The 17,447-nt window shown below is 36.8% G+C and overlaps 1 protein-coding gene across 2 annotated transcripts in view; it reads right to left on the bottom strand.

Moving 5' to 3' along the window:
- PRRG1 (proline rich and Gla domain 1) overlaps positions 1-17,447 on the bottom strand; it is a 103,478-nt gene that overhangs the window by 39,964 nt on the left and 46,067 nt on the right. For both annotated transcript variants that reach the window (XM_063660839.1, XM_063660840.1), the window contains exon 4: positions 11,083-11,133. In XM_063660839.1, the coding sequence (XP_063516909.1) occupies positions 11,083-11,133 (51 nt within the window). The remainder of the gene's footprint in view (positions 1-11,082; positions 11,134-17,447) is intronic.

The raw sequence follows: 17,447 nt of genomic DNA, 5'->3' as shown, positions 1-17,447 counted from the left end.
GGGAGTGGGAAGTCTAAAAGACTGAGAGAAAAAATAATGATTATTAATATATTTAATACCTAAAATCTACCCCCTAAGGACCATACAGTAGTTATGATCATTACCTAAAACTTAAACAAATCTGTAGTACCAGAGGCATACAATGAAATACCAGATAACAGGTAGGTTTCCTGGAAAAAGTGTGGATAATATGCCAGAAATGGATTTCTATGAGAGATGACAAAAGAGGTAATGTGTGTCTATAAAGTCAGTATTCTTTAAAAATAAAACAAGCATGGTTCCCACCAGAGTGACACTATCTCAATATGGTATTCTTAAAAGCCAAATTTCAGAGCATATATTCAGATGTCTCTCATCTAATGATTTTATGCTTTGTAAGGAAAAAGGACATAGAGAGAAATGGCACAATATATTCTCCCCCAGAGGAAGGCAAAAGGCAAAGTTTTATTTAAAGAGGTTTTAAAATTTATAACTACTTCTTATCAAAAAGAATTCTTCATGAAATGGCAGATTACACCAATCAAATTAATAGCAATTACGCAAACTGATTTAAAGGTATGGTATTCTAATACATATTTCTGAACCAAGAGAAATGCCTTGCTCCCAAGAAACAAACAAATACAGAATTATTAGTGTAATTTGGTATGACTAAGCACGCAATTAGGTGGAATCACCAAAACAGGAGAACTCCAAAGATAGCTAGTTCTACTCTTACTGGTGCCTCAATTGTACCAGCAGCAATATCAGTAGTCTTGATGTTTGCAGTTGTTACAACCATAAGATTTCCTTTCTAGTTTATGGACCCTATCTATACTGATTACATTCTATCTCATATAGAAGACTATGGTAATACCTGTGACTAATAATCACCATTTAATAGAAAATAAAGGCAGGTAGATAAAACTCATAAGATGAAATATAGCTTATAATGCATAATTTTATGTTGCAATGATTGCTTTACAACTCATCAGCATAGACTGTAGGATAGGTATTCTATGTGATAGTTGTAATCTAGACTCTAGGAGTGGATAACTGTCCTAGTAGGACACATATTACATTTAACAAAACAGCCACATTTCAAAGGTAGCTACTACAAAAGCATTTGACTGTCTTTCTCTCCAGCCCACAATAGAGCATAATGGATTTAAGAAATGGAGTTTCATTGATGAGTTTAGTGCTATTGTTAGTAAGCACTAACATGAATTTCACAAATGACTTTTCACTGGTGAAAGAAATGTTGTTTTTATGTGAATTTGCTCCAGAAATGACAGCAGCAGTCAAGGGTGTGCCTGAACACAGTATAAAAATCTAAAGCCTCTGCAGTTTGTACCCTTAGGAATGGTGGCCAAGACTTGATTCCTGAAAGGCCTCATGTTTACCTGCTGATACGAAGCATTCTTGATTGCTTTAATCTAACTAGATGGGTTAGCTGAATACCATTGCTAGAATGCTGTCACATATGCCTTAGATGAACTTTTTATCTAAGATATTGTGGGAGATCCTAAATAAGGAAAGAAATAGGATTTCATAGAGTTTATATAATAAGTTATATGGCAGAACTGTGCCATCTTGTTGATAAATGTCTGTATATAGCAAAATTCGGCCTAAGACTTAGTTGTAACCTGGTAGTCAAATTGTGGGGAGCCTAGACCTCACATACCTTTAACTATTGGCAGCTACTGACATTTGCCAAAAAGAATGTAGTAATTGTAAAAGCCAAATTGATTTTGATTATATTCAATAAACTCTTGCTATTGATTCTACATGTACATCAATCCCAAAGGAGTTGGTGGGCTGATGTGTAGAATTCTGGAATCTCATTTGCTTCCAAACTGGACTGTTAACCACCCATGAAATCAGCACATTTTTATTTATTTTATTTTTTTGAGACAGAGTCTTACTCCATCACGTAGGCTGGAGTGCAGGGGTATGATCTCAGCTCACTGCAACCTCTGCCTCCCGGGTTCAAGCCATTCTCCTGCTTCAGCCTCCTGAGCAGCTGGTACTACAGGGTGCACCACCGTGCACGGGTAATTTTTGTATTTTTAGTAGAGACGGGGCTTCGCCACGTTGGCCAGGCTGGTCTCGAACTCCTGGCCTAAAGTGATCCACTCGCCTCGGCCTCCCAAAGTGCTGGGATTACAGGCGTGAGCCACCGCGTCTGGCTGCGACACATTTTTAATTAATTCAGTTATATATATACAATCTAGATGCTTTAAGAAGCCTCTGAACTCAAGGGTTCCCTATGCATACCGCATTTATATTGGTTGAAGTACATGAAATTACAGTTTTGGAAGACCATTTCATATGGTTCAACCTAATACGTTGAGTGTAGGTTCATGTGGTTCAACCTAATACATAGGCCACATTGGAACAAGAATTATATACTTCAAATCCATGAAATAGAGAGTGAATGATTTGTCACCATCAGAGAAGCACATAATATTAGCTATTCCACTAGTTCCTCTATCACTTTCTTTCCTATCTGTTCACACATTAATACAGCCTCAAAAGGTGGATGGTAATTAATGTTCATGAGTCACAGATTTTCAGAACTGAAAGAGATCTTTGAGAGTCATTGAATCTGGTAGCTTTCTAAATTTTATTAGTCATAGGATCCTCTGCAAATCAACCTATCATGAAATAAAAACACATAAAATACAATGTAGTAGCGTTGTTCTGTCTGAAGGAAAGGTGTTATGTACCAGGGGCACTTCCTTTTCCTCCCTTCCCTCATGGTGGCCCCTCAGGGGCCCCTTTATAAGATCTGTGGCTTCACCGAACACATTGGAAACCACTGATCCATCTTAATCCCTTCATTTTGCTGACCAGAACACTACACTGAAATCTATAGTTTAAGTGACTTACCCAAAGCCACAGCTACTTGATGATAGGACTAGGACTGTACCTTGGTCTCCAGAATCATACTCTGCTCTCCTTTAGACTCAACTTACTTCTATAAAAAAACAACATTATATCGAGAGAATGAAAAGACAAACCACCAAGTGGGAGAAAACATTTGGAAAAAGGTATATCTGGTAAAAGATTGCTATCTAAAATGTATAAAGAACTCTTAAAACAGTAAGAAAACAAGCATATAAAAATGGGCCAAAGATCTTAACAAACACCTCACCAAAGAAGATACATGGATGGCAAATAAACATATGAAAATATGCTCCACAGCATTTGGTCACGTGTCGCTTAACGGCAGGATGCATTATGAGAAATGCATCGTTAGGTGATTTTGTTGTTGCACAAACATCATGGAGTATACTTACACAAGCCTAGATGGCATAACCTACTATACACCTAGGCTATATGGTATAGTCTCATTGCTCCTAGGCTACAAAACTGTATGGCATGTGACTGTACTGAATACTATAAGCAACTTACTGAATACAGTGAATACTGTAAGTAACATAATGTAAGTATTTGTGTATCTAAACATATCTAAACATAGGAAAGGTACCGTAAAAATACGGTATATAATCTTATGGGACCACCTTCATATATGTGGTCTGTCATTGAAGAAAGCATCATTATGCAGCTCATGGCTATATGTCATCAGGGAATTGCAAGTTAAAACAAGAAGATACCACTGCACACCTATTTAACTGGCCAAAATCTAGAACACTGACAACATCAAATGCTGGCAAGGACATGGAGCAATAGGAACTCTCTTTCATTGCTGGTGGGAATGTAAAATAGTACAGCCACTTTAGAAGACGGTTTCATGGTTTCTTACAAAACTAAACATACTCTTACCATATGATACAGCAATGGTACTCCTTGATATTTACCCCCAAACAGTTGAGAATTTACAAGCATCAAATCATGGAAAGACATGAAAGAATCCTAAATGCATAATACTAAGTGAAAGAAGCCAATCTGAGAGGCCTTCTTTCTCTTCAATCTGAGAAGGCAAAATTACAGAGATAATCAAAAGATCAGTGATTGCCAGGGGTGGAGAGGGAGTGGGCAGGAGGCATGAATAGGTGGCGCACAGAGGATTTTTTTTTAGGGCAGTGAAACTACTCTGTGTAATACTCTAATGGTGGGTACATGTCATTCTTTATGCATTTACCCAAACTCATAGAATATACAACAATAAGAGTGAACCCTAATGTAAATTATGGACTTTGGGTGATAATGACATGTCAATGTAGTTTCGTTGATTGTAACAAATGTACCTCTCTGGTAAGGGATGTTGATAATGGGAAGGGATTAAGTAACTGCTTAATGGGAATAGGATCTCCTTTGGAAGTGATGAAAATGTTTTATAACTACAAGGTTGTAAAGCAACCTTTAGTACATTTTGTAACTATTTTCCTTACAGCACAGCAACCTTCTGGTTACAAAATGTACTAAATACCACTGAATTATACACTTTAAAATAGTCAAGTCTATGTTATATAAATTTTGCCTCCATTAAAAAAAACAATAGTGCTAAAGTTGAGAAACCTTTCTAAACTTATGTGCCAAAGGTTATTTTCTTCTTTAATGAGTACATGGCAGAGAGGATGGCATCAAAGACAAAAAGCATCAAGCACTACAATGAGTTTTTTAAAAGTAGCCTCTCAGTTAGTTCTTTTTTTTTTTCTGGTGAGAAAAACTTGCCAAGAAAAAATTATGGCAGTTGTCAGCCACAAGCAAATTCGTATTACTGTTATAAAATTTTACAGATAAGAATTGATAATAAATTATTGACATCATCTAAACTAAAGAGGCCTGAATATGTCACAATAAAGAGACTCTCAAATCTAATATAGGCCAGAAAAATGAAATAATTAATTGACTTTAACTGGATACCTTCATTTGAACCATAAACCAGGGGAGGTGTCAAATAAAATTAGGCACTTCATTATAAGACAGTTACTTTACAAGGCTTGTCAGTTTGAAGGTTCATTCCCTATTTGACAATATAGAGCTGTACACTCAGTTAAAGTTTAGAATTGGCTTCAACTTAACAGTAGTTCAGCAGTGAATCAAAGAACTTATGTATTTACTGTGGTGGCTATAAACCATCTTCCCTTCCACTAAGTCTTGACAACTAGGGGGATATGTTTGAGTTCCTTGGGATAAAGGAGCCCAGCACATGCAAGGACCCAGAGGCATTATGCTGCTATGTTTTAATAAGAAACAAAGACTAACTGGCAACACTACCACTGTTTTGCTATAGCACGACCATAAAAATTCATTTATGCTAAGACATTAAGGTCATGTTACTATTAAGTACAGAAAATGAAAATGGAAACTGACTTTTCATATTAAGATTTTATAGACCTAAGATTTTCTTCTAAGCTAGGTAGGTAAGACCTATTTCCAAAGACTAAATACTGGAAGACGAGAAACAGAAAAAAAAATCCTAAGTTATCTTCATATTTTAATTCAGATTATCCTCCACAAATAAGACCTGCCTGATTGCAATCATTAAGCTATTCCAGATATTGCTTTGTATATAACAAAGCAAAATTAATCCTTTTGAATATTCATGGCTAAGTATTATTCCTATTTTGTGGAAGATGTGTACAAGCAGCTAGCTCATGATTTGCTATTATCAAGACAACATGATGAACTGCTCTCAGAAGCTCTGCTTTTAAAGTAGACAGTGAAAATAGCCATTAATAACTTCATACGAGGCTAGCAGATACCACAAATTTCTTCTATAGCACTTAGAAGATTCAGTAATAGAAATGTGTTCTGAGATAGAAAAAAATTCAGATGGAAAGTAGCTATATTTTAAAAATCAAATTCTACCAAAACACTGTAATAAAAACAATAATCACAAAATTTTTAAAGCAAGAAAACTGAAAAATATTCATTGTAGGTAAAGATAATACTTACTGGGAGTACTGGGCCTTTTACCATTTTATCATGAATATGCCAGTTGGTCAGAGGAGAAATGAAAAGGTAAAATATAGTTTCAATTACCATTTGAAGATGATTAAAGATAAATACCCTAGAACAGTCATCTCGTATCCACTGGGGATTGGTTCCAGGACTTCCACAGATACCAAAATGCTCAAGTCCCTTATATAAAATGGCATAGTAGTTGCATATAACCTATGCATATCCTTCTGTATACTGTAAATCATCTCTAGATTACTTATAAAACCTAATACAATGTAAATGCTATGAAAATAGTTGTTATACTGTATTTTTATTTGCATTTTATTGTTGTATTCTTATTTTTTTGTTTTTTTCTCAAATAACTCCGATCCATGGTTGGTTGAATCTACAGATGTGGAACCCACAGATATGGAAGGCTGATTATATTATAATATTTTGTGAGCCTATATATACACATTTGTAAAATCCTCACATTCTCTTTGTAAAAATGTTCTCCACTAGAATTTTACATATAATTTTATTTATACCTGCTGTTCATTTTCGAACCAGTATCTCATCTTGTCATCTCATGCTATTCTGGTGTTCCATGATGCATTATATTCCTTGTGTCAACAAAAGCAACAAAGATAAAAACTCATCAGTCAAATGGGTGAGTTTCACATAGGCCAGGTAAGCGGCATCAGGCCCTTTACTTTAGGCACCTTCCCTTGTGGACTGTGTAGCACAAGCTTCTGAACTGAATTGTTTTGTTATCTACTATGGTCACTGCCAATCAGTGTGGCTGCCTTTTGAATTACCACAGACAAGGACCACTGCTGCTCAGAGGATTTTAATATTTGAGGCACTCCACCATCTGATACACATGTATTTTAGCTGTTATCCTAAAGGTTGATGAACAACGAGCCATTCATTTCCCTTTGCCTATCTGTCCAGTCCCTCATGATAATACGAACATTGCAGATATTAAAAAATAATTTCTTCTATACCTCCCACAGCAACAGAGAGCTCCTAAGTTTTTAACTGACTTACACACTACTGATGATTAAGATATTCAGAACATGGTTTATTGGAAGAAAAAAACTGGATGTGACATAAGAAGACCTAGATTTGCATTTTGGCTCTCCATTAGTAGTCTGCAGATTACAGATAAGACTTTTTCTTATGAGCCTCAGTTTTATAATACATAAAATGAGGATAATAATCCCTATTTACATCATAGGGTTGTCTTACAACTCAAGATAATGTAGAGGGAATATCTATGAGTTATAAAGTGCTCTACAGAAATGTGTTAATATCAGAATAATTATAGATTCTTAAGAGTCCCAAATTCTAAGCCCTGTTTAAGAATTCACACATACTGAATGGGATTTCAGTGCCACACACAATGGACACTGGTAGTAGTAGACTAATAAAAAATTAAATATACAAGGCTGTTCTCATCTTCCCCACCTTAAGATTTAAATTTTGTTTATAATCCTTCATGTCACATAAGCGAATGATTCTTCTAACACATATGTACAAATAACTTCTTCATCTAATATCAAAGAATGCTAAAAGAAATTCACCTCAGTTTTAATTTCTCACCTAAACTGTACAGTTATCCAACTGTGTTTTTTGTTTTCATGAATCCTTAATTTATGTAATGAGGCTAGTGTCATATCTTTGCAATATTTTTCCTCTGTGTCTCTCTGTATGATACACTGGGCTACGTTTGTGAGAATCTTTGCCAAGTGCAGGAAAAATTTCATTGTACAGTGCCAGAAAAGAGAAAAATGAGCATACAGAGCATCTTTTTCTCTCCAATAACAGTGTCAGCAATTAACAAATGTAATCAGGCAAACTAAGCAAAGCTTAGAGAGTAAAGGATAGAGTCTCTTTGAGATTCAGGATATTACAAATACTTTCAAAGTGGTCAACACAGTGAAAATGCTATCACAAGCTTCTGTATTTGTAAAAGCAGCATTCTTTGAAGCACTTCCCTTATCTCATCACCAGCCTGGAAACATGCCTATCTTTGCAGATTACATTACCATGCCCTGTTCTTTAGCAAGAACTACAGTTGACTCTTGAACAACACATATTTGAACTGCACAGGTTAATTTATATGCCAATTTTCTGCAGTCTCTGCCACTCCTAAGACAGCAAGACCAATTCCTCTTCTTCCTCCACTGATTCAACGTGAAGATGACAAAAATTAAGACCTTTATGATGATCTACTTCCACTTAATAGTAAATACATTTTCTCTGTCTTATGATTTTCTTAATATTTTCTATTCTCTAGTGTATTTTATTATAAGAATACTGTATGTAATACATATAGCATATAAAGTATGTGTTAATCAGTTGTTGATATTATTGGTAAGGCTTTCGGTCAACAGTAGGCTATTAGTAGTTAAGTTTTGGGGGCATCAAAAATTATACATGGATTTTTGATTATGCAACAGAGTCATCCCTAGCCCCCACATTGTTCAAAGGTCAACTATGTACTAATTGCCTGACCATTTGAACAAAAAGTTGCTGAGACATCTTTTAAACTAAGCACCTAATAGTCCCTTTGCTAGTGACCTGATGAGCAGTCTAAAAATGAATACAGGAAATGAGAAACAATGGGTTTCCTTGTCTCAGTGCAGCTCTCTCCTCTATATGGCTATAGCAGTATCCAACAACCAGAACATTCTCCAAATCCACTTGAAGCTTTTGGGATTGGGTGAGGACCAAACATGATGTGCTAATGTTATAGGAGTTACTAAGAAATTATTCTAGGCAGATAGATAGGAAAGTGGGTCCTCGGGAAGTTTTTGTTTCTTTTAAAGCAGCTCCAGAAACGTTTCTCGTCTCGCAGGAAAGCCCAGGCTCTTAAAGTTGGGCCGGCAAGCTTTGATATGCAAATACCTGCCACTGGAAACTGGGTCCACACAAACATGGTGATTCCTGCCATCTTCTTCCCCTTGCCCCAACATGTTCCTGGCAACATGGCCACCCCCACATATCCCCACGTGTGTAGAACATCATGGGGATACATTTGCACATTAAAACGCTAGGGTGGGAGGGCCAGTTTTCTCACAGGCTATGTCAATGACATACCTGGTCAAACCAATCCCCTGAGCTCTATGCAAATCAGACACTGCCTCCTCCAGCCTCCTCAAATAACTGGCTGTTTTCCACCACATTCGAGGTTTCCTCTCTCAGCTGTAGGAGGGAGCTTCTTCCTTCTTTCTAGTCTATTAAACTCTCCACTACTTAAAACCACTCCACGTGTGTCTGTGTCGTTTTATCTAACTCGACATGAGACTAAGGACCCTGGAGTTCCCCCAGTCATTGGAGCCGTATCAGTACTCTAGAAGCTTCCATTGACAGCTGATTTGCAGGCAGGATGTGGCACAGATTAGTCCCAGAATTCCGAATAGTTTTTAAAAAGTTCATTTAGTTTTAAAATTTCTAAACCATCAGAGATTGCCATCTTTTGTGAAGATCTGGAAAGAACTAGAATAGCTAGGCCTAATCAATTTCCAAGGGAAGCTCTGGAGAAAACAGGAACAAAAGTTGATTCAGCAAGATTCAAGAAGATATTTTCCATGATTGATCCATAATCCTTAGGGCTTCCTACCAGGGCCCATACAAGGGTAGGGCAAGCAAAGTGCAACAAAAGGAGGAACTCTCAGTTGCTTGCATGACCCAAGTCCCAGTCACGCTGCCTACAGAAGCATCTGGTCAAATAACTTCATTTTTACCCATTAAAAAAACAATGAAGATATAGTTAGTCAGTAAGGACAGTAATGGGCAGATACCACTGCTGTATTCCATTACACTTTAGAACTCTCAAAACACTTTTACATGTATTATCACATTATGCCAACCACAACTTTCTGAGGCTAGAAGTGCAGAATATATTAATCCCAATTACATATATGAATGTATGAACAAACAAGTTTAGGGAGGTTCTAGGATTTGATCAAGGTAGTAGAGGTAGAACTTGAATTCAGGCCTTCTGTATCCAGTATTCTTCTCACTATACTATACCACACCACACACCAAATCTTCCTTTGACATCCTTCATGGCATCCTAATTTTATAATTGTGAAAATTAATAAAATGTAAAAGCTGTTGGAACCCCCCAAAACACTTCAAGCCTTGGGAGAGATGTGACTGTGGTTTCAGTCACATAACATATTTTGCAATTCTGTTTCTTAGGTTATAGTTTAACACTCTTCCTCATTGCTATTGTTTTGTAAATGAATAGCAAAGACCAGAGGCCAGACCTCCCCCTTTCAGTCACTGATCTTTGCTACTGTATTATCCTGTACCTAACTCAGACCAGATGGTGCCCCAAACAGAGACCCCATGACAATCACATCTTCAGTGTGGAATGTTAAATATACCTTTCCTGAAAGAAAAGGGCCACCTGGATCAATCAGGTCATTGTAACTATGCAGTAAGCCTTACATAGAAAGATGTTAAAATTCTGTTAAAATATCCTAAACTTTGTCTATTCAAGTGATCCCCGAACTTCTACAACTGGAAACAGTGATTTCCATTCTTTGGAGTCCGTCCTCAACCTTTGCACTTGAATAAACTCTTTAAACTAGATTCTGACCCTTTTGATTATTTTAGGTTGACATGATATACATTAACTAGAATTATTTATGAAGTCCCTGTGGTGGCTGCTTAATATTAACAATGAAATGAACTTAAATTTATCTGTTGTCCACTGCCCATAAACAGCCTTATGAGAAGGCAAAAATAAACAAAAGGAATTCATCTAATGGTTCTTAATGCCGGGCTTTAAAATTTAAAAAAAAAATTACAAATCAACCTCACAGATGATTTTTTTTACTACTGTTATTGGCTGCCTAGTAGACTCTTTTTATTTTATGTTACTAGCAAGAAAACAGAAAAAAGACTTATAAAGAAGCTGGGTTTGGGGAAGGTGTATATATATAGTATCTGTGAGTTATATATATAAAATAGTATACACTATATATATAGTATCAAGTTTGATCCATCTCTCCCTGTACTGGGAGGTCTCTACAAAAGAAGAAAATCAAAGATCCAGTGAATAAATGTGGTTGACAGTCTTTCTCTGCAAAGCCCTGCTTCAGACAAAAACTTTCTAACACTAACAAGAAATACAATTTAGGTGTCCACAAATATACTATGAGTTAGAAATTTAATTTCCTGACTATAATAGCTATGGAGACAGTCTAAATTACTTAAAAAAGAAGAGAAACTTACCCCTCCCCATGTTTTCTTGCGGTTTCTGGCACGTCCCTGGATGATGATTCCCTGTACAAAACAGAGCACATACACACAGTCAGATTGATAGAGGCTGAGTGGCTACATCAGATAAGCTCCAGTACAGCTGATGTGGTCAATATGAGCATTTCATTTCAGTACATTCCAATCTTTCTCCCTTACATAAATGTTTTCTCCCTCACAAACAGATAATCTAACCTCAGAGGACAGAAGCACAATATTCTGGAAGCAGGGGCTCTATATCAACTTACTATGACCTTCTTTATCTGGTACTAGTTTCTGCCCGTGCCAAATAACAATCCTCAAATTGGTCACACACTTATCTCTTCAGAAAACAGCAATATCAACAAAAATGGCAGACAAAAATCCCAAAAGGCCCAATGCTAATAACCAGGCCAGCAAGTTACTAGCTTTCCTGTCTCCAGCTTCCCTTCAACATCACTCTGTGACAAATCCAGTACCCTTTATAGTGTAACATTTTCCCAAAGGGTGTAAAACAACGCATCCCTAATCAAATTAGCCCTGAGGCAAAGCAGCCCACAGAGTTATTTCCAATAAACAGTATGAACCAATGACCATAAACTACTGACAACAGAAACTTTGGAGAAACAAAAAACATACACTGCAATTACAGAGAAAGGGTGTACACAGGGGAGCAGAAATTCTGTTTCCAAAAGATAAAAAAAAAAAAAAACTCATACATACACAGAAACCAATTCATATCATAATGCTTCATTTTCTCACAGGGTTCAATCATAGAGCTATCATGTATTTATTATTCACTTGTCATGTTCCCAATATGAAACTAAGCGCCTGAAAGGTAAAGCTATAAGACATAAACTATCAGTCCATTAAGGAATCTATAACCTACTCGAAGTTAAGAAGAGACCAATGAGGAATAAATATTAGACTGAGACCTGATAATCAGCTGTGGGACACTTGATCAATCATTTCCTATCGTAAATTCTTTGCAAAAGGAGGAGGTTCAACTATATGAGTTTTCCCAAATTATCCTCCACATCATGTTAAAAAGTATGTTATTCAAAAACAGGGCTCTTTGACCTGGTAATAGGGCAGAAACTAGTACCAGATGAAGAAGGTCATAGTAAGTTGATACAGAGCCCATGCTTCCAATGTAGGAAATACCGACTTAATTTAATCAGGTTTCTTTATTATAAGACTTTTCAGAGCCTTTAAAATGCTAATGAGCAATGGGACAAAAGTACAGTCTCAAAGTATTTAGCTATATAGTCCTTTCTGTAAGCAATGGGCGTTTCTCAGGAGTCTTGTTCTTTGGAGCTCATTTTGGAAAACTGGACAAGATAACTGCTAAAGTTTCTTGCAGCTCTGAAATTCTATTATTTTCTAACAACACATTAATCATATGGAACAAAATTAGCATAAAGTGAATCAAGAAAGAAGTCAAGGGGGCTGGATTCTCAGATAATTTTGGAGTTGAAAGGAAATTTAGAAATCATCTAATGACTTCTCATCAACACACCTTTTTTGAAAGCAGCAGACAGCCCTCAAAAAATTTTATGTGGACCATCAATATATAAAAAATGGGTTAGGGTGGAACTCTTCAGGCAGAATTGGGGTGGAGAGTTGTAGTCTTACCCATTGAGATTTTTTCTGGAGGTGGCCTGGACATACCTCATCAGAAACCTAGCACTATAGGAAGCACAATTTGAAATCCAGTGACTCTTGACCCTTCAGATAAAGCTATTCCGGGAAACCTTTAGGGAAGTGTTAGAACTCATACCTTTTTACAGGAAGGTGCTCACCCTTCCCAAGTGTCATCTCAATTTTAACTGTAACCCATTCAAATCAGATAAATGAAATAATCATTATGTCAACATAACTATAAAACCATCCTTACTCCAGGAAATACCAAAAGAAAGTTAATATACTAAAATATAATCCATGTACAAATGAGAAGCCATGAAAGAGTTAAACAGGGGAGTGATATAGCTAAATTGAGATTTTAAGAAGACACCTCTGGCAGCAGTAGGGAAAGGAGATTTGAGGTGTGAGAGTGGCTTGACCAGGGACAGTGATATCAGAGATGCTAGGTAAATCTGGCAGGACTTCTCGTATTTTATTTTTTGTTTATTCTTTAATATTTAATAAAGTCTTTTAGAAAAGAATCAAACCTATTTCAGTTGTGTTAGGAGAAACCACAAAGGAAAGAGCTGTCAGGCATGGGCCAGGATTTTCAAAGAGGAATTGCTGCTCCAGAGGTCAGCATGGTGGAGACAACAAGCATCACTGGAGGCAGCTATCTTCCAGGGGAAGATAAAACCAAGGAGGCAAAAATCAATACTACATGTCAGCCACCTCATCTAGCGTTTCAGTAATAAACCTCCAAAGATCAGCATCTTATTTTAAATAAGACAATTTTCTTACGAGATAAAAGACTCAAGGCCTACTACCCATATCACCTCAAACCCCAAACTCCCCCAGGCCCAGGTTACCTCCTTGCTTCTTCTGATGTCATGATCTTTCCATTTTGATCCTCTGCTGTTCTAGTCTCTGGTCCCTTCTTTCAGCTTGTGTGTGTGTGTGTGTGTGTGTTAGTTTTTATACTTCTGTAAGCAGCAGTATTTATTTATCTTGATTCTCAGTCAGGTCCCCATCCCAAACTAAACATTACTTCTAAAATAATGACAATACACTTAAAAACAACAATAACAACAAAGCAGCTTTTAGCCAGACATTAGAAAATCAAATAATCTTTGTTCCATGGATTAACCTACCCTGGCATTACATACCCTCTACAAGCAAGTTCCACCTTCCTTAACAGTTATACTACACTCCAGCCAAACCAGCCTCTACTCATCCCTTAAGTATGTTTTGAACTGGTTCAACTCTTTGCCTCTGCTCTTTTCCTCTGTATTATCTACTACAAAAATTCCATTAATCCTTCAATATCAATAGTGATACTTTCCCTCATTACCTGAGTAGAAAGTAATTTCTTTTTCCTTTGAACTCTCATAATGCTACCTCATCCTGATGTTCATATCTTATAGTGTCTATCAGACTAATTCTCAAAGGGTAAGCAATTTGTCTTCAACACCTGTATCTAGCCTGTGAAAGGCACTAGATCATTCCCAAAGAGGATTCTAGTGGCCCACACAAACCAGACTTAGGGGAAGCTCATTTGTGCTTAAGTTTCCCTTAGTATAAATAAGCAATTCAAACTCCAGTAATTCACATACCACCTTAATCAATTTAATGAGTTGTGTTTAATGTATCTGTTGTGTACAGTTACTTAATGTTTCTTTCAATTAAGTTACTTTTTAACTTCAGTATCCACTTTAGCGCCATCCTATAAAATAGTATGCAAAAACATGGGTTTGTCATGTTATATATTTTCTAATGTATATAAAATACATAACTTAAAGTTATAGAAATTTTTCCAGGTCATACGTAGATATTCAAAGCATATCACAAGTGGTACATTTTGTGGGAGACTGTTCTTTCCTGTCTTCAGTCAATCCAAAAATATTTGGTGAGTGTCTTTTATTTGCCATACACTATTTTATTCTTCAGAGTAGTGGTTCTCAACTGGAGGCAATTTTCCCCCGAGGAGGCATTTGGCAATGTCTAGAGATACTTTTGTTGGCCACAACTGGAGAAGGGTGCTGCTGACATCTAGTGGGTTGGGGCCAGGTACTGCTAAACATCCTACAATGCATGGAACAGCCCCCTACAAGAAAGAATTAACCAGTCCAAAATGTCAATAGTGTCAAAGTTAAAAAACCCTGCCTTAGAGAAAAAAATTGTCAAACAAGAGAGACAAATTCTCTTTTTTTTTTTGAGTTTACAATTCAGTAACAATGTTATACATGACACTCTCTTTCAGTATTGTATTAGTCTCTTCTCACACTGCTGATAAAGACATACCTGAGACTGGGAAATTTACAAAAGAGGTTTAATGGACTTATGGTTGCATGTGGCTGGGGAAGCCTCACAATCATACAGAAGGCAAGGAGGAGCAAGTCACGTCTTACATGGATGGCAGCAGGCAAAAAAAGAAAGCTCATGCAGGGAAACTCCCCCCTCACAGAACCATCAGATCTCATGAGACTTATTCACTATCACAAAAACAGCATGAGAAAGACCTGCCCCCCATGATTCAATTACCTCCCACTGGGTCCCTCCCATAACACGTGGGAATTCAAGATGAGATTTGGGTGGAGACACAGCCAAACCATATCAAGTATATTCAAGTAAGAGTCAACAATCTACAGTTTTCAGGATTTCTTCTCTGTGTGCATTTCTTGTACATGGAAGTCATATTGGCACTGAACAGATGTCCAGTACCACAGCTTTTAAAATTGTAAGTTAAGACTTTATTGATCTTTATATTGTTCATACAGTTTAGAAATGACAACTTAACAATGCAGAAATGCAATGTTCAGTACAGTACTTAGGTAGAGCAAGCTAATATCCACATTATTAGGAGCCCAGCATCACTAAAACTGTCAAAGAACTATATACAGAAGTATGCATCCCCAAATACAGGCTGAAGGTTGCAAAGTGGACACTATGTTTTAGATGGAGATCCAGACTGACTTTATATCAATGTCCTGGGAGCTACTATCATTTCAGTTCAGAAAATACCAAACAAAATACCACTGTATAATATACAGTTGTTTGAATGTTGATTGAATAATTACTATGTTATAATATACTAGGGAAAATGTTAGGCTCTTTTATATATTACTTATCTTATTAGATGCACTAAAATTTCCTTAATTTGAGACAATAATAGAACCTGTATCATATTTTATCTACCTTTTGGAAAATATATCTTTTTTGAGAACCATATCACGTTTGTTTCCTGTTGATTTTTCAGTCTGAATTTTTTTTTACTATAGTCTTTCTTAATTGTATATATTTAAGGTATATAACTTGATGTTTTGACATCCTTATCTTTTTTTTTGAGATGGAGTCTCACTTTGTGGCCTGGGCTGGAGTGCAGTGGTACAATCTCAGCTCACTGCAACCTCTGCCTCCTGGATTCAAGCGATTCTCCTGCCTCAGCCTCCCGAGTAGCTGGGATTATGTGCACCCATCTCTATGCCCAGCTAATTTTTTGCATTTTTAGTAGAGACAGGGGTTTCACTATGTTGGCCATGCTGGTCTCGACCTCCTGACCTCGTGATTTGCCCGTCTTGGCCTCCCAAAGTGCTGGGATTACAGGAGTGAACCACTGTGCCCAGCCTTGATATACTTATCTTAATAGACACATACAAGCATGACCTTTTAAATAATGACACGTTATATACATCCCAACAAAGAGTTCCAACAACAGGTAAGAGCATGGGTTTTGCTATCATACATATGTGGGCTTGAGGCCTTGTCTGCCAATTACCATCTATCTGATCTTGGGAAAGTTATTTAGCCTCTTTAAGACTTAGTTTCTTCAACCATAATGGGGTTATTAATAGTAGCTCTAATTTCACAGGCTTTGAAGGAGGATTAAATAACAGTTTTAATAGTTCTTAATAACAGTAAGCAGGACCTATGAGGATACTAACAAAAATTTGGTATTTTGCCCCTCAAAATGTTTTGGTACAATCTGGTTCTTGAGGTTTATTTTCTAGTTGGTCAATATGGTTCAATACATTAAGTGTAACTATTACTACTTCAGACAGAGAGTGATATAAGGTATATTTTGTGAGCTGAATGTTTTAAGTTAAAATATGATTTGGCTTCAGCTGCTTTGATGTTTTAAATTTGGAATGATTTAAATTTGGAACTCTTAGAGAACTGGAGGTTCTCTAAGAGTTCCTTTGCCATTTTTGATGTTCCTTAAATGCACTTGCCCCTCTTTTCCCAGCCTTCCTGTGACAATAGACTGGAAACTCCTATTCTTGGTAGTTATTCTTCTTCCAGTAATCCTCTGAGATTCAATTATATCTAGCTCTTTATTAATTTTGAAACACTGCAGGCTACATTTTAATTTGTAGAGGACTTCTATGTTGACTTTACTTTTTAGCCACATGGCTCTCTCATGGTTAATTAGGCAGGTCAATCACTTCACTGTCCACCATGGTGCTTGGATACACCATGACTATAATCTCTGGTTACTCTCCTTAAGGCTTTGCCAATCCCAGCCTCTTGCTCTTCCCCAGACCCCAAGGCCCTTCTAATTTTTAAGGGTAAAAGGATCCAAGGGCCCTGTGGCATACTCTAGAGATCAGGTGCTCCCTGGAGTTCATTCCCTCCTCATGGTGTCTCTTAAAGTCACAACTCTCTTCGGCTATCTAAGAGCTCTTCTGTAAGTGAAAGTTTCATCCTATTTGGCCTCTGGGAGTTTCACTTCTGCATCTTTC

This window comes from Pongo pygmaeus, chromosome X, assembly GCF_028885625.2.
Source record: "Pongo pygmaeus isolate AG05252 chromosome X, NHGRI_mPonPyg2-v2.0_pri, whole genome shotgun sequence".
Lineage (NCBI taxonomy): Eukaryota > Metazoa > Chordata > Mammalia > Primates > Hominidae > Pongo > Pongo pygmaeus.
This window is presented reverse-complemented; position numbering and strand designations above follow the sequence as displayed.